The sequence below is a fragment of the Cyrtonyx montezumae genome, unplaced genomic scaffold (genome assembly GCF_038088225.1).
Source record: "Cyrtonyx montezumae isolate F1298 unplaced genomic scaffold, pur_monq_1.0 scaffold_1, whole genome shotgun sequence".
NCBI lineage: Eukaryota > Metazoa > Chordata > Aves > Galliformes > Odontophoridae > Cyrtonyx > Cyrtonyx montezumae.
Window position 1 is genome coordinate 22,130,466 of NW_027071825.1, and position 17,103 is coordinate 22,147,568.

Consider the following 17,103-nt stretch of genomic DNA (forward strand, 5'->3'; position numbering starts at 1 on the left):
ACGTAAAAGTGTTGTCACTTGTAGAAACTGGCAGACGCAACAGTTTTCTTTGTGTAAAATTTTAAGGTAGTTAATTGTGGCTCTAGGAGAATAATAAAAAAGAAATTGTAAAGAATTATGTTTGCACATGCAGAAAGAAACTGTTAACGTTCAGGCAGAACACAGAGGTAATACTGCAGGTGCTGAAAATAGAGTGTTATCCCAGCTAGGAATCTCTGGCAGCCTTGTGACAGGGTACATCTGTGTAAGTGTCATGTTGGCTTATGTCTGTTTGGTGTGGCAGTCCAGGACAGGAGTTACCCACAGTGTGTGATTTTTCAAAAGGCTAAAACAAACATGTAAAATATGTGTATGCTGTTCCTTCTTGTTATCTTGCACGTGCATGTCTGTAAGCAGGAAAGTAAGCATGCAGATACTTTTTCAGAGAGAACTCTCAGGTGTCCAGTATGTTGTCAAATGTATAGCATTTGATTCCTGCCAGCAGCCTTGTCCCTTCTGGCAGGTGTAGCCATCGCTGTCCATCATCATCCTGCAAATTCAGGACATAAGAATAAGATGGTTCTGGGTTAAAAGGAAGAAAAAAAAAAGAAAAAGAAAGCCACCTCTGAATCTCATCTGTGGCACTTAACTTTTCTCTCAATCTGTTAGAAATCGCCTTTACTTGCTTGTAGCACTTGTTCTGTTTGAAAGCATCCTGCCAAAGCCTTGTCTTGTATGAAATCACTCTGTTGCATTCAGCCCATCAGACAATTAGTTAACACATGCCTTGTCTGTGTTTCCCTCCCAGCAGTGGCATGTGCAGTTTTTCTAGGGCTGTGTGCACTCTAGGTATGCTTGTAAACACATTTCTGTGTGATCGTAGAAGTGGAGGGAAATGATCTGCAGCTCAGGGACTGCCTGAAGTTCACACTGCCTTTGTGCAGGTTCAGGGGTAGCCCTGCAGAGCCAGGAGAGTTTCAAAGGCCAGGGAGGATTGTAGGCGAAAGCATGTGCGGCCACCAGAATGAAGCAGCATGAAGTTTTCACTGCTCTCTCTATTCCCTTGCATTGAAGATCTAATTAAGTAGGTATGGAATCTTAATCTCTGTTAGAAAGTTTGTGCGTATGGGTCTTAAAGCTCAGCCAGAGGTGACTTAGAACCTCCAGGAGCTCTAGAATCATGTAGAAATTCAGTAGCTTTCTGGGGTATACATCAGACGATGCTGGTCACATTTAATATGTATCCTGTTCTCCATGTTCTTCCTATTTTCTCCTACAGCTGCTGTTCTGAGTTAGGAAAAAGTTGAGTAGATGCTATATCTGAAATTAACTTCTGGCAGCAATGTTGGTGGTATCCTAGAAAACACACTGAGATGTCAAATTATCAAAATCTACATGTATCAGAGGGGTTTGATTGTGTTACGTGAAACTAGCAGTATTTATTGCATAAGGTGCTTCAAACTTTCTTGTATCCTGTGCTGTCTGGTATTTTCATTGGTGAGTTGAGGTGATAGAATAGAGTCTGTGCATATTAAATTGGTTCATGACAAGCTGAATGGGTCTCCAGCTGTGTTTGAGGGGAGGATTGGAATGTAATGCTTTCAAGGTGCTCAGTACTCCTCTGATACGTTGCAGGCACTGTGGTGAGTCCATGATGTTCGTTCTTTTTTGTGTAGAATTGAACTGCTACAGTAGCCAAAAAAAAAGAAAGAAAGAAAAAATGATAGGATTCTTGCAGGAACATGGTTCAGAGGTCTGCAGCTTTAGACATGCCTATGCAATTAATGTTCCCACATAGGTCAGTTATTCTGCTAGAGCACTCATCAGCTCAATGCCTAGGAGGTCACCAATGCACCTACTTGTCTAAAACCATTCAGACATCATTTCTTGAATCTTCATTCTGTGATTAGAATTCCAGTAGAGCCTTTCTTTGACCTGAAAGTCTGGTGACAGAAAAGCCCTCCCTCGTTTCTCTTACCTATCCCAAACACCTACGTGGACTGAATTTCTTTCTGGGGGTGCCTCTCTGCTCCAGATTCTAAAGGGAGCCTAGACAACTCTGTCAGCTAATGCTGGAAAAAATTAATCTCGCCTTAAGTGGGGAGATGAAAGGCTCCTATTTGCTTGAGCCATTATGTTTTAAATGTGGTTAAGAGTTGGCAAGTACTGATAGAAGAAAACATATTGCTCTTCAGGAAGAGCAGTACCCTGGGGACTGTCAGGCCCAGACTGCTATAGCTTGATGTCTTTTGAGTAGCGTGCAAGAAACTATCTCCCTACATATTTATCTTCCAAAAGCTGACCTTTCATTCTCTTTAATCTAGTGCCCACGATCTGGCTCAGCCAGTTGCTACAGCAGACAGGCACTTGGTCATGTGCACTGTCACAAGATGTGCAAGGACTGCAGTGTTCCTGTACCACTTTATGCCTCCCAGATCAGCCCCTGCTTATCCTTTTATCAGTCAGACTTCCCACACAATCCAAGTGAGTTGTTGTCACAGGAGAGTTTTCTGCATAACAGCTGTCTTGGCTGAGAAATGTGACCGTGAAAGTTTTGGCCCCCACAGTGTCGTATGGGGCTTGTATGAATTCCCACCACCGCTTGAAAGAGGAGGATCCCTTTCCTTCCCCGTCTAGGTGAGCTGCTTCCAGCAATACCAGTCAGAATGTTACACTGTGTGTCTCTGCCAGAAGGGAGAACACTGTTGTTTCCGTGGTTGTGCGTGCTGGTGTGCATCCTTCCCTGAGCCATTTTATGTTCTCAGAAAAATAGCCTATGGAGAAATCGAGCCGCTTTTCTGCTGTTTGTGGAGGTCAGGGGACTTGCAGGAGTTTGCCAGCTGCCAGAGGCTGGCACAGGGACTAAAGCATGAGGGACTGAGGAAGGAAGAAGGAAGCCTTCCACTTCTGGTGCCCACGAGAGGCTGGACTGCTCAGCTCCCTGTTCACTATGCTCAGCTGCTCTGAAGTGCACTAATTAGGGGTGTCTGCAGGTCGATTGGGGGGTGATTAAGGAAGGATGCCCAACGTCAGGCATCCAGATCCTTCTTGCCTCCAAGTGTGAGTTAATTATATAACTTATTTATGCCTGTAAGGGCTCTTTTCCATTGGATTATTTTCTTGTTTTGGTGTCAGGTTTTGTTTTGGGGGGAAAAAAAGTTAATGTTTACAGACATTTTTTTGTCTTATAAAATGAAATCTGTTTCTAGAACAGATTTACGTCTTCCTCTGCAGCACTAGAAATTCAAACAGAGCAGGCATTTGGCAACAACACTGGACTCAGAACTGAGATTTAAAAGTGAAATTCAGCTATGGATTTGAAGAGGAGCAAGACTGGGGTAAATGTAGGTCAAGCAAGCTAACAGACAAAAAAATGAAAAGAAATTTCATCTTCACACTCTTGATTTAACTGAAATAATTAGTAACAGAGGTGACAGCTTCTTTGACAGTATTATAGTGAATATCTTTTTAATTAGAAGAAACTATGAATAGTTGATGAATCCTCAGCTATACATATGTCCTGGGATCTGCAGAATGAGAAACATCTTTCCAACAAGCATTGGTAATGCGATCCACATTGCGCAGTTTAAAACACTGCCATCAGATTTCAATTCAGCCCAATGCGTCTTGATATTAAAACCTCCTTGTCTCTGAACTGACATTTTAAGAAAAACAAAAGGCACTTTGAATTTGGAGCACCAGCCCCAGCCCCTGTGTGCCAGACCACCGTCCAGCCATCACAGCGTAGGAGCTTTGCCTGTCCCTGCTGCCAAGACGTACAGAGACCCACCCAAGTCTGAACTGAAGTCATTGCAGAGCTCTGGGTAAATCTAGGGGATTCAAGGAAAAATGCAGCCTTGCTGCTTGCTGGGAGGAGCATTTGTTTCCTCATTATCCAGTTGTTTCCTCCTGTATCTTTTCTGTTGTCTTATTTTTGTGGGTTTGAAAAGGTTGTCACCATTACTGGGGGTTATTTAAAGGTACACTTTTATTCAGCTTTGCCAAAAGGTGGAAGGAGTTGGAGATCTACATCAATATATCTACATAATTATGGCTATAGTCATACACAGGTGTGATTTAAGTATCACATCTTTCTACCTGAGATTAAATCCTCATTTCTTGTCACTGCGGGGAGATGCTACCTCCATCTCAGTGAACAGGATTTACACTTGAGAGGTACCTCAGGGCTAAAGGATTGTGATCAAGAGGAGATATGGAGTGAGTTAACAATGTCAGTTGCTCTTTCCAGAAATTGAATTTTCAGTCCCTCTGATATACGTCTGTGTAGCCAATTCACTTTGCAATTAGGAAAGATTCGTTGCTGCTGGTTTCCTGTACATCTGTTGGTCTCTTAGAAGTAGCAACTTCCTGGTGATAGGTTAAAATCTGCCTGCCACTGTCAGCTGTTGGACAGCCACGGGCAAACAGTAGCATACAGTTCCTTTCCGTCAAGGAGAAGAGGGAGGAGCGCTCTGTGTTGATGTGGTCTGAGTATGGCTGTTGTCTGGAACCTTCAACAGAGCAGAAGTTTAATGTGTAGAACTGAGATGCTTTTAGGCAACTCTATTTGCATCTATTTAATAATGATTTTGACCTAAAGTTAAAATCATTTACTTCATTCTCACTTCTCATCACTCTTGAAAGCCATTCTCTATTCTTGCTATTCATTGTTGTTCTCAGTTTTTCTTTCCTCCTTCATGTGCATCATCAGTGAGTGAGATTTAAGTTGCTGTTTTTCCCAAATGTCACATTATACCTTCAAATCATATTAGAGTCCATTACCTGTCTGTGAAAGACATAATCTTTGAAGAGACAAAAACATGTTTGAAGATAAATCCCATGCTAGGTGTTCAGCTCAATGATGCATCTGCTGGCATTCAGTATTTGGGCTGAAGAGCTGTTAATCCCTGTATAGAATACGATAGAGTACATGCTTTTTAGAGAAGCTGTTGCTGTTGATACAGAATGCAAGACAACAGTAATTTCAAACCAGGGGGTAGATTTTGTGCCGCATGTTCTAGGATAGAACACAACGTAATCAAATTAATTTTCCTCATTTAAGAAAGGTTAGGGTCCTGACTCAGCTGGTCAGGATTTTAAAGTTCACTTGCTTTCTTGAGTACCCATAAGCGTGGGCATGTTCTCTGCGTAAGAAAGCATGTGACTTCTGCTTTCCAAGGAAATTCCTGCATGAGGAAAGGCCGTCACCGACTTGCGATGAAGTTGGCTGTGACATATCTAGTGGGCTCCAAAGACCTCTAAGGATGGAGATCCCACTGCATCTCTGGACAAAGTGTTCTAGTGCTTTGCTGTCTTTGTACTTGTTAAAATGAGAAAGCAGAGCACAGCTGCATTAGCAAATGGATTTTGAGCTCCAGTGTCATGTTGATCCAGCGTTTGGAGAAAGCCTTACATAAATTTCCTTTCGCTCATCCAAATTTTGTTTCATGGGAAATCTGGTCTAGAGAGAAATAAGTTTTTTTTACAGTCTAGACCATCTTATGATACTGGATCCAAGGAGCATGTCCATAAAACCCACATTGTTTGTGAGCTTTGGTTGGCTCTCTGCTTTATGTGGCAGAGATGCAAAAGCAGAACAGCGGAAATAAGGTGTTTGTTGGTAGTAACACTGCCCACTCCTGTTTGTATCACTTGAGACTCCGTCTCCAGTTGGGCTGTAATTCTGGGAATCCAGAATTTGCCTTCAGTAGAAGACCTGAGGTCTTGCAAACAAATATAGAAACTTTGGGTTAACATTTTGTTAGAGAAGCAAAGAATCTGGACTGTATCCTCTTTGGTTTTCCTGGACCCTATTCACACACCCTACCTAAATTACATGTTTTTGCAATTACAGATTGCAGTTGCAAAACTAATAGCCTGCAGATGTTATGCAAAAGCAGAGCTCTGCTGCAGTGAATTAGAAAAGGAGGGCAATATGTTTTATTGGTTGTAGTAATAAAACAATTAATTCCTTTTGGGTCTTACAACTTTGTAAAATCTACAGAAATAATTGACAGATTCACCTATAAGCTATGAATGAACTACATTTTTCTGTCTGTAAAGCCAATGAGGACACAAAATGTCAGATAAATGTAATTTTTAATAACTTAGAGCAATTTTTTTTTTAAATTTTTATTAAAGTGCTAGTTTGCGAGAGAGCCTTGAGAAGGAAACTTGATGCTTATCAAACATAACAAGAGGGACTGTTCAACCCATACAATCTGGGGTGTTTTCTTTGTCTTTATAGAAGTGCAGAATAGGGTCAATTATTCATATACACATATCTTTCCGAGTTTATCTTGAAGCTCAGTTTTCACAAATAACACACAAATTATCAAAGCAATTTATTTCCTTAAAAATCTTCCTATATGATTTTAACCAAAACTGTTTACTTGAACATAGAATTCTGCTCTTCACATCCTCTTACTTTGCGTTTAGGAATTTTTTTTTAATCAGCTGCCAAACCAAAATTACATCATTGCAAATGCATGCATTGTTCTTTACTTTTGGGTCTTGCAAAGCAGAACTGCAGAGAAGTTTAATTGGCTGTGTTTTTGTCCAGCCTGTCCTGTGCCCTCCTTGTTCACAGGGGTTTGGGTCTCTTCTCTCCTATACCTCTTCTAAGGGGAGAGGGGGAAAAAAGAAAGACAAAGCTGAAGAGTACATTTATGGCAGAAATAGGGTCCAGATGAGGTTCCAGCACCCCGTTCTCCTTCACTGCCATGTGACTGGCTTTGCTGTGCCTATTAGTGTGCCTGATTATGTATGCACAAGCTTCTGCTAACTGTAATTTCCCAGAGTATTTCCTATTCACAAAAGAATGCTGTTTGCATCTAGTGCCTTTTATTTAGGATGTGTTGCAAGTCAGAAGTGAGATTCAAAAAGCTCAGCTAGAAATGAGGCAGGTTTGTCTGAGGTAATTACAGTATGAGAACTTTGCAGAGGAATGGGAGAACTGAGGTCATTTGGCAGCTGGTGTCACTTTGTTAACAGGATTAAGATAGACGTTTCAGTAGGACATAAGGTCAGCTGGCCTGGCTTCTGGAAGTGTGCTTGTATTCTGATTCCTGAAGAGAGACAGGAGCTCTTTCTCAGAGGCTGCTAGATAGACTCTGCTAATTGGCTGAGAAATACTGAGAATTATCAGCATATTTCAGTGTTAAATCTTAAGGCTCTATAATTCCTCCTATTTGGCCTTGGAAGGAGAATTAAGAGATCATCAATTACGACAATACATTAGGTCACTTGAATTTGACATCCACTTTTAGGTTCCTTTTGATCTTTGAAGTAACATAGCATAAATTTAAACCAACAGGACACGGGGCAAAACAGAGTAGTTTTCCTGCACTAGTGATGTTTGCTGTCTTCACTAGTGAAGTGCAGAGAGGACGCAGTTCATAGCAGGTTTCCATGTCCTTTGTTAGTCTCAATAAACTTGATTCTTAATCCAGAAGAGGTCCTTGGCCACCGCATCTCCTTTAGACTGTGCAAATGCTTAGCACTGCCCTCCATCGACCTGCAGCAGTGCTGCTGTTGGAAGAAACTCGCCAAAAAAGAGCCTCATGATAGGGTGAATTTTCCATTCCTCTGAGGTCTCTGGGATTTTCACAAGGCTCTGGTTCACACTGAGATGCTTCCCAGTTGGTTTAGTTTTGCAGCCCAGGCCGTATCACATCTGGCAGTAGCACAGTTGATAATAAAAGGCACTAAGGACCTCTCCATTAAGGAGTTTCTCATGTGGGAACTGACCTGGATGGCCATTCTATCTTCTGAGGCGATAGTGTCCAGAAGGAGCACAGTTAGGTGTTATTTATAAAAGTTAGACTAGGAATGTCAGAAAAATGTAATCTTACACTACAGGATTTTTTATTGACTGTGGGATTGAGTTATTTCTGGTAAAACGCTTAAATAAAAAGCGTATCTCATCACTTCATTGCTGTGTGCAATGTATAGGCTGTAAAAAACCACCTGTGCATAGAAACACAAGGTTTGGAACAGCATTGGTGTGAATAGGAACACTTCTGGCTAAAATAAAAGCAGAAAAAGAAGCTCTATTCTTACTCCTTCTGAAAACTTTCCTGTTATGGGACAGCTTCCCTTCTCACCAGACCCAAAATAGCCTTAAGAATTAGAATTCTGTTGCTTTTCTCTACGGTTAGGAGGTGGGGGGCTAAATTTTCATGTACAAGCTCTCTTCTTTAATGTTCAGCAAGATCAAATTGTGTTAATATGTGCTAGCCAATCTCAAGTTTAATATGTACTGAACTGACACTCGTTCAAATTAAGCTAAATTGTTATAATTAAACCAAAAATGTTAGAGCTACTACTGTGGCCTTTCAGGGTGAGTTGTCAAGAGATGGTGCAAAGAGGCTCAGACCTTGTGAATTCTTAGTGCAGATTTCCTGCAGCTTCCTTGCAGTTGTTGGCCCATCTTCTGCCTGTCTTTGCTTGCTATGTATTTGCTGTGAGGATCCTTGATGGGGTGAGTGAGTGCACTTGGGCTTATGAAGTATAAAGTGTTGAAATAGTAATATTAAATGACATTCTAACTCTAAAAACAGCACAGCTTTTACAGTTTGTGATATACCGGGCAAATGCTGTGGCTGAGAACTGCAGTTTATGTAGAGTGTTCAAGTTTATCCCCTTACTTTTCAGATGCAAGGTTCACACTGCACTGGTAGGACAGAAGTAGTTTTGGAGGCCCCCTCTGTTCAACGACTGCCCTGTTTCATGTTCAGCTGGTAGCACAAACAATATTGCAGGAACCAGTGGTGTTTTCAAACAACCATTGGTGTATCTATCCTCGGGACACCATCTGGTTGCCATCACCCAACCTAACAATAGTGACATTATACAGCCGTTTCCTGTACAAATTTGTGAACTTCCATACACGTCCTTTTCAGTTGTTCTTTGAACTGACAGAGGAAACCAGAAACAGATATGCCAAGACGTGATTCTCATTTACACCGTGGTCTTTTCTTGTGTGCTTGGCAGTGTTAGGAACTGCTGTGGAAAATGAGAATCAGCTCTTAGGCCATGGATGTGCTGCAGTAAGGCCTCTTCCTTAGGGATTAGCTTCCTTTTGTGTCCTAAGAGGTGTGCTGAAGAGCAGCTGAGGTTCAGGTGCTGCTGTATTGAGAACCAGGTTCCATCCAAAGGTCATAATGTAGCTCGGGTTCCTTGGCCTTCTTAGGAGATCAGGATGGAAATGTCATGTCTCTGGCAGCAGCCAAGTAGCCCAAAACAATTATTCTGAAATTACCAGAAGGTGTGAATTCTGCGGTAGAAGAAAGAAAAGCTGGCTCATTGGGCCTCCCAGCAGCCCAATGTCAGCTCTGGGTTTTTAAAAGCCTTTCTCCTCAATGGCTTTCCCAGGGCAGCCCCTGGTGTTGATGCAAGTTTTGGGGCCTGTGGAAGCACACTGTAGTTTCACAGACCGAAAGAATAGCTCTAAAAAAGTCTCATCTTATTGCCTTAGAATTCCTGCAGATGTTCAGAAAAACTAAGTTTAAAAGATGGTCCATCATTTTTATGCGTAACTTTTGTGGTCAGATAAACTCTTTGTATCTCCTTCATCCTGAGGTCATTAGACATGGTTATGTAGTTGACAGGTAAGTTTTTAAGCTGTCAGGATGTGCTGGACACTATGAGGAGTAGCCTTGTTAAAGAAGAACAGTACCTCCAGCAGCTCTGGGGACGTGCCAGCATGAGAGCTGGATGTGGGAAGCTCCTCAGCCATCATGGGCAGAAGTTGTAACAGGGTCCAAGAATCACAGTTGTGAAGATTCAAGCTGGAAGAGGTTGAGGTCTAATTCCCCGGGAGACCTGTTAGTCATAAACAGATGAAAAAATGCCCAGTTACAGTATTTGTTTATTACATGAAAAATTGTAAAGCCTGGACAGAGTGCTGTTGGCATGCTGAGGCCCCTGGCTCTGCTTGCCCTCCCTGCTTTGCCAGTGTCTCTGCAATATTCTAGCACATTGCTTGGTTCCAAGGCAATAGTAAAGATCAAATATCGTCAGGGCAGATGACAAGAACTGCTCTTCAAGATTTTCCTTTGGTATTTTAATCCTGTCTCTGTGGAGCTTTTATTCCCGTAAGGTAACAAATGTCACTTGTTTTTGAAAACATTGTCCTTAGTTTGTCACAGATGAATCTCTAGTATAGGGCTGGGCTCATCTGATCATCTTGACAAAGCCTTTGTGAGAGGAGACGCAGCAATAGGGAGCTCCGTTGGTTGTTGGTTGCTGTAGCTATGTGGCAGATTGGTCCTAAGGGAAGTGGTCGTTGCTGGGTGCAGTGGAGCTGAGGGACCACACGCTGCAAAACCCAAACTGACACAACTGCCAGTTCTTACCATTTGAAAGCCAAGTGTCAGCTAGGAAAAAAAAAAAAAAGAACTTCGGAGCAGCATGTTTTTTCTGTGCCTAATGAAAGTGAAGTGCAGTGATGTTTATTCTGTTCTAGGAGAGTTAGAGCAGGTCTCTTTTTGTTGAAGACTAAGATTACCTGCACGTTGTCATGCTTCTAGGTAGTAGGTGCTTTGAGAAACAAACCACATTTTGTATGACTCAGGCTGAAGCTGTGGGAACATCCAGCCTTGGAATGTTCTAGCACAGTAGAATAGGGTTTCTGTTGCTGTTTGACTGTGGGGGATACAGATACATGAGGCTCCAACCTTCAATCCCTGTTAGAGCCCTGACATTGATCGTATGGAAGAAGCCTTAAAATCTCTGTTGCAGTTCCATGTGCTGCTGAGTCCAGAAGCAGATCAGCAGACACTGAAATAGCCAGGGAAGTGAAAAGATTGAATGAGGGTATTCATCCTATATCCTAATTTGTAAAAGCTTTAAGTTCACTTTAATAATTAACTGCAGTTAATTTATCCTAATTATTTAGTGCCCTGAATATTTTGTGGTGGCAAGGATTAATAAACCTGATTGTTATCAGAAGTTTAACAAATGACGTTAGATTTTATCCCCAGGAACAAATGTGTTTCTGTATCCCAACTTAATAAATTAAGGTAATAGATTTGTGGCTGGATTTTTAGTATCTGTATCTATATTTATCTATCTCTCCATCTCAGCTGGCTTCAATATCACCAAACTGTAGAGATGATCAAAAGCAAAATGAGAATGCTGAAGCTTGGGACTCATTTGAAATATTGTCTTTCCAGGCTGATGTTTTTCCAGTCATTATGCCAGCACTTTCAGGTCTGCGTCGTCTGTTTAAATTGTCATCCCATCTAAGTGCAAATCTTGGCCCAACCCAGAGCCATCTGTTGTTGGGTAATAGTTGTGATTTATTTTGCCTCTGGTTGACATTCACGCTCTTGGGCCAGATGCTGACTTGTAGGATTTGCTTTTATTCATTTTCAGTTTTATGCCATGTATTAATATCACAAACGGTATTTTAATTTTAGATATTTTCGTCTAATGTTTAAAATTAGGGATGAGTAATGCCATCATGTTCCCCTCAGGGTTGCATTTCAGCTTATTTCAGAACAAGGTAGGAAAGGACAAAATGTTTTACGTGTTAGAAATGCATTCATGCTGTGTTCCTAAATGTTTCAGTTCTTCATCATCGCTAATATTGCACTCATTTGTGTTGCATATAAATAATTAGTTATAACTTTCAATTTGAAACAAAAAAAAACCCACAACTTCAGGATTGTTTGAAGCTCTCTCTACTGCTGAGAACGCTGAAGGCAGCCAAACTTGTCAGAATATTTTTGACACTCTGCGTCATTGATGCAAGTTAGGACCAACTGTCAGAGGGACTTTCCTACAAATTGAAGATGACAAGGAGATGGATAAATTTCTTTAACTCCAGGTTAAGCAATAAGTCATAACAGTTCTTTGTGGTGAAGATGGGCTGTATCCAGCTTCCAGACAGTCTGCTCCTCTTGCACATTGGCTCCTGCCAGCACTTGGGGCTTACAGCTGACTGCCTGTTGTGCGTGTCTTCTCCGGAGTTGGTGTTGAAAGGCTGAGGAGTTGTGCGACAACTCCAACGCGTGTTTGGATGCACAAGTGTGAGTAGAAATGACTCAGTAGTGCCTCACTATCTGCTGTGGGAGCAGCAGTCCTTCCCGTGCTGTTATGACTGCACCAGCAAAATGGAGAAGCAGCAGGTAAATTTCTGCGTGGATGTGCTGCTTTCCTGTGCGGTTTCAGGAGGTGTTTCAGAATCTGGAAGCTAAGGGGAAGTTAATTTTAATGTCTTGGGTACCAGAGCAGCTTCTCTGAAGGTGATTCCCTATGCAACTTTCTTCAAACCCAGTGGGTTGATCTTGTCTAGTTGCTTGGAAGATTTGCTAATTACAGTGCACAGATGAGAAGTATCAAAGCCCTGCTGTCTCCTCCTCTCCATGTAGGTTTGTGCCGCGGGCTCCAGACCTCTGACCAACCTGGTCACTGCATCCTCTCAATTTCTATACCTGTGCTTTCTGACTGCTGCTTCACACTAACCTTTCAAAAGTCAGCCAAGAAGTAATTAGATAGGACGGTCTGTCCTGACATTGCTGTCGATTTCTGTAGAGGTTACTCTGATTATAAAGCCCCTGTGATTGTTCTGGGCACATCTGATGCATGCAGTAAGTAAAGGTGCCATTAGAAACAAAACTAGGCCAGCAATATGTAATTCACCAATTTTGAGATGTGTTAGCAAGAAATAGTAGTTAGTTTTAGTAACTCACAGGTAATCTATGAAACCAATTGTTCTTCACTGGGTAATAATGTTGTGAACTCTCAAAAGCATTGAAAACAATGAAGAAAGATAACCTTTTAAAAGCTATGTTTAAAATGGTCCTCAACTCAGCATTGTTCCTAATTGTAGCTTTCATGGACATCTTCAGCTGTTCCCTTTGATCACACACTCTGCTGGATTTCATGTTTTTTCTGTGATGTTCACTGTGTCACTGAGCATTGTGTTAATCTCAGTGCTTCAGGAATGAAATGGGAGCCACGCATGTAGCTTCACAATCATACTGGACTAGTTTTATAATCTTGGTAACAATATGTTTTTAATGACATTTATTTATAGTGTCTTTTTTTTTTCTCATGGTCAGTCTCTTTTTTTGATGGGGAAAAAAAACACAGTGGTATTTCTGAATGTATCTACAGAATGTTGCAACACTTACCTTCATGTGTAATTCAGTATCCTGAGTCTTAAACATAACAATTGAGTGTTTAGAAATTAGAATGGGAAAAATACCATTATCCTGAAAGTAAGAAGTTAACAACTGTATCCTGTAGGAAATACAATTCAGAGTGCCAAAACCTTGTCCAGAGGTGTAAGATTGGTTATGTGGCTGTTGTCAGCCTTAACCAGGGAGCCCGAGAGCTGCTTGTGATGTTTCTGAGTGCCAGTTTCATAAAGATAATGTGGGAGTTTTGCAAACAGGAAAGCATGAAACAAGATAAAAGGATCAAACTTCCTGTTGCTGTTTGCTCATGTGAGATACATGGCTGGATCTTATAAAGTAAAAGGCAGATGTTGGGTCTGGGTTTAGGGCGGTTGCAAAAACTTTTTGAGGAGTTGACATATGGTGACATGGTGGCACCTCCTGGCTTGGTTCTTCCCAGTGACACAGACTGAATGAATGTGGGACTGCTAGCATTGAGAGAGGGGCAAACACGTGGACTGGAAAAATAAAGCTTTGAATTAATTCTTTGGGGCCTGGCAAAGATGCTTAGTGATCAACGTGTTGTTTTTTTTTTTCACTTAGAGCTTGAGTTAGAAATTTACACTGAGTTTGTCAACTTTATAAACATGATTTTTTGCTCTTAATTCCCAAGAGAGAGCAAATATGCTTCCCTCACAGCACCCACTGCATATTGAGATGGTGTAGCAAAGCAGCCTGCAGGCAGGAAAGCTCATCTTTGAAAAGCTTAGGAAGCTTTCCATCTTTTTCATGCTTTTTCTTTGGTGTAGGTCAGCATAAGACAACAGCTGAGCAGTTTACAGTCAGCTACAGTTAGGAAAAATGAAATTAAAAAAAAAAAAAAAAAAAGGCTGCATTTTCCCAGATCTGCATCTGGAGATTCTGCAGATGCAGCTTCTAGGGTTGTTTGAAGGCTTCTGTTTTACAGCAGCACCCAGCCACTTTACTATGAAATAAGCTTCTAATCCCAGCTTTGCCATCAGAACTCTCAGTAAGTTTTGTCAGCAGAGCTTGTAGTTTGCTGCCCATCACAACTCTCACTGATATAGCCCTGCTGCAAGAGGCTTGTGGTGTGAGTTGACATAGATAAAGCAAGAAGATATTTATATAAAGAGCAGACAGCACTGCCAGTAAAGGCTCCAGTTAAGCAAAGCCCTTAACCACATGTTTAAATATCATTGAAGTCAAGCTCAATTACTTTAATCATATACATAAGTACTCTGTTGAATGAGGGCCTAATAGCAGTTTCCATCTCTTTCCACATGATCAAGGCTTTTTTATATTCTGCTGCATGAGATAGGGATTTCTTCTTGGTTACACAGCATGAGCAGCTGCTGTGACTTTTGGAAGACTCCCTCTACAACTTGAAATTGCTAAGCTGTCGTAAATAGTTTTACACAGAATGCCTGTAACACAGAATGGAAAGGAATTTTCCCAGCTCTGTGCTTTTAGTGTGGATTTAACAGATCTTTTCTTCTGTTTTTCAGGACCACCTGTTACTGCCAGCCACCACACATAACAAGACTAGAAGGCCGAAGATGTCTATAGTGTTGCCAGCTGTAAACATCAATGGTAAGTGCAAAACATGAAAGAGAGATTGTTACAAGAATGATTTCAAAGAGATGTGCCTGACTTGTGTACAGGAACCAAACTCGGACCACATGTTGATTGTTACAGCTTTGAAAAATAAGTTGGATTGGTCACTGTTAAGCCACGGTTGCTGGGGTACCCCCTGGAGCTGTAGTGCTGGCACCTCATCCGTGCCTGTCACCCACACCACCCCGGATGTTACCCAGACACCCCTGACTGCCCTGGCCAGCAGTCTGCATTCTCTCTAGCTCCCTCAGTATTCAATGGCAATGCCATCCAGTTGTGATGATTTATATGTAGCTGATTGAGCTTACCAGAATGTGATCCGTCTTCTCTAACGTGGCACTTATGTAGCAGAAATGCTCAGTCACAGCCTAAAGCAGTGATGGAGCACCTGGTGGGAAGGCAGAGCCGACCCCAGGGGAGCTCAGGGCCATGCAGTGAACCTGAGTGACGGGAAAGGGTGGAGCCAGGATCCACCCCTTCCCAGACCTCATTTAAGGGTTGGCTGGAGATCCCTGCCTACCTGAGCCTTCCAAAGGTAAGCAGCTCTTTTCCTTCATTTCTGCACCACAGCTGCTGCATTTGGGCTTGTCCTCCTTTGCTGCAGCCAAGGAGTTTGCCACCCCACTATTATCACAGTACTTTCCATCACATTACAGTGTCACACATGTACAAAGGTTGAGTGTGGAGACTGTCCTTGTCATCCCATTTGGGCTGCCTAGCAGGGCAAATTCCTTTCTGATTTTTTAGGATGCTGACTGCCTTCCTTCAGCTTCTCAGCTGTTTGCCACTGTGTTATACAACGCTCAGTGTGAGAGGGACCTCTCAGCACTGCACTGTCAGTATTAATAATAATCATGTTCAAGGGCTGCAGGACAGCAAAGAAAACAGCTTTGCACTGAGGGCACAGGCTTGTTAGTGAGAGGAAATGTTCTTGATCTCCATTTTAGTCCCACGTGAGAGATAGAACATGAACTGAATAAATATATCATTAATTCAGATGCCACGAGGTTAAGGCATGTTTGGGAAAATGTCACTGTCAGTCATCAGACGTGTTGTGAACCCTGTGACAGCACAGGCTTTGCTTACTGAATATCTACACGCTTTAATGCCTTTTTAAAGCTTGCAAGTTTTACAGTACAAGAGATTCACAAACCCAAATGTTTTTGTGAATTCAAGCATGCTGAAAACGTTGTCCGATGATGTTGAATTTCCATAAACAAACAAACAGTCCATTCAGGCTTCCAACATTTTAATGATTATGCTTTCCCAAGCACTACGGTAAGTGGAGTGTGATAGTATACAACCAATTATCTTAGGGGAATTTTTATGAGATGTGTCAGAATTATTTTTGGCATTTGTCAGCCAGAAACTCCCTTTTCATGTCTGTTACAAAAACCCTTCTTTGGCTGAGCTGAATTATCACAAGCGAGTAGGCACTTTATCACTTGGAAAACAAGCTCTTGGTCTGTAAGGTAGAAATGCTTATTCTTAAATGTTATTGAGTCTTAAGTGAAATATCTTTCCAGTTATTGGAGTAAATATGATTTAGAAAATACACATCAGAACCCTCTGATTAATCTTATCCTTCATTACTAATGAAACGTTGTGAAATTGTAGTTACTGGAGTTCTTTGGGATTTTTCTTCAGAATGTCGATATAATCCAGGAAATAAAAAATATCCAGGGATTTGGTCAGAAATGTTGAAATAGATCGGTCACAAGGATAACGATTAAGTAAACAATGGCATCAAACACTGCTTCCTGTGTGACACTCAACCAGGTGCTAGGAAAAAAATACAAGATACATAACAGGCAGTGGGTAACTTGGCTTAATTTTCAATTTGATCATTAGTAGATTACTAATAGGAGCCTATTAGCTAAGACGTTCTGCCTGGAGAATATCCATTTCTCTGCTTTGGGAGCATTGCTCCTCCACCCTATACTCCTCCACTTATTTAGGACTGGCACGTCCTAAATAAGCATCTGGAAGTTTGCTGACAACAAAGCTTTTCTCACAGCTGCCTGCTGTCCTTAAGCTCACCTTAGCTTTTCATCTACCCACAGACAACTGACTGCTGGAATAGGCTGGGTCTCCCTGGGAGGAACTGGCAAAACTTTCAGTGAAAGAGCTTGTCCCCCCCTGCCTTTTCTCTGCCACAACCCTGGCAGTGGAGGTGAGGAGAGTGCAAGTGGTATGACCCCTGCTTTGAAACTTTTCAGAACTTCTTCACTCGCCTTCTTCTACAGGGTCTTTGTTTTATCTTTGTACTGGAGTTTGCCCATGACATTTTCCAAATATGAAATAGCTTACAGTTCATTCAGTAGAGAACATTTTGAACTATTTGGACTGTCTCTTACCAGCA

The 17,103-nt window shown here is 41.7% G+C and overlaps 1 protein-coding gene across 1 annotated transcript in view; it reads left to right on the forward strand.

Annotated features, from left to right (window-relative positions):
- The window catches only part of ATF6 (activating transcription factor 6), a 72,540-nt gene that overhangs the window by 41,885 nt on the left and 13,552 nt on the right, over positions 1 to 17,103 (forward strand). Inside the window, exon 15 of the mRNA XM_065744004.1 lies at positions 14,633 to 14,717. Within this exon, the coding sequence (XP_065600076.1) occupies positions 14,633 to 14,717 (85 nt within the window). The remainder of the gene's footprint in view (positions 1 to 14,632; positions 14,718 to 17,103) is intronic.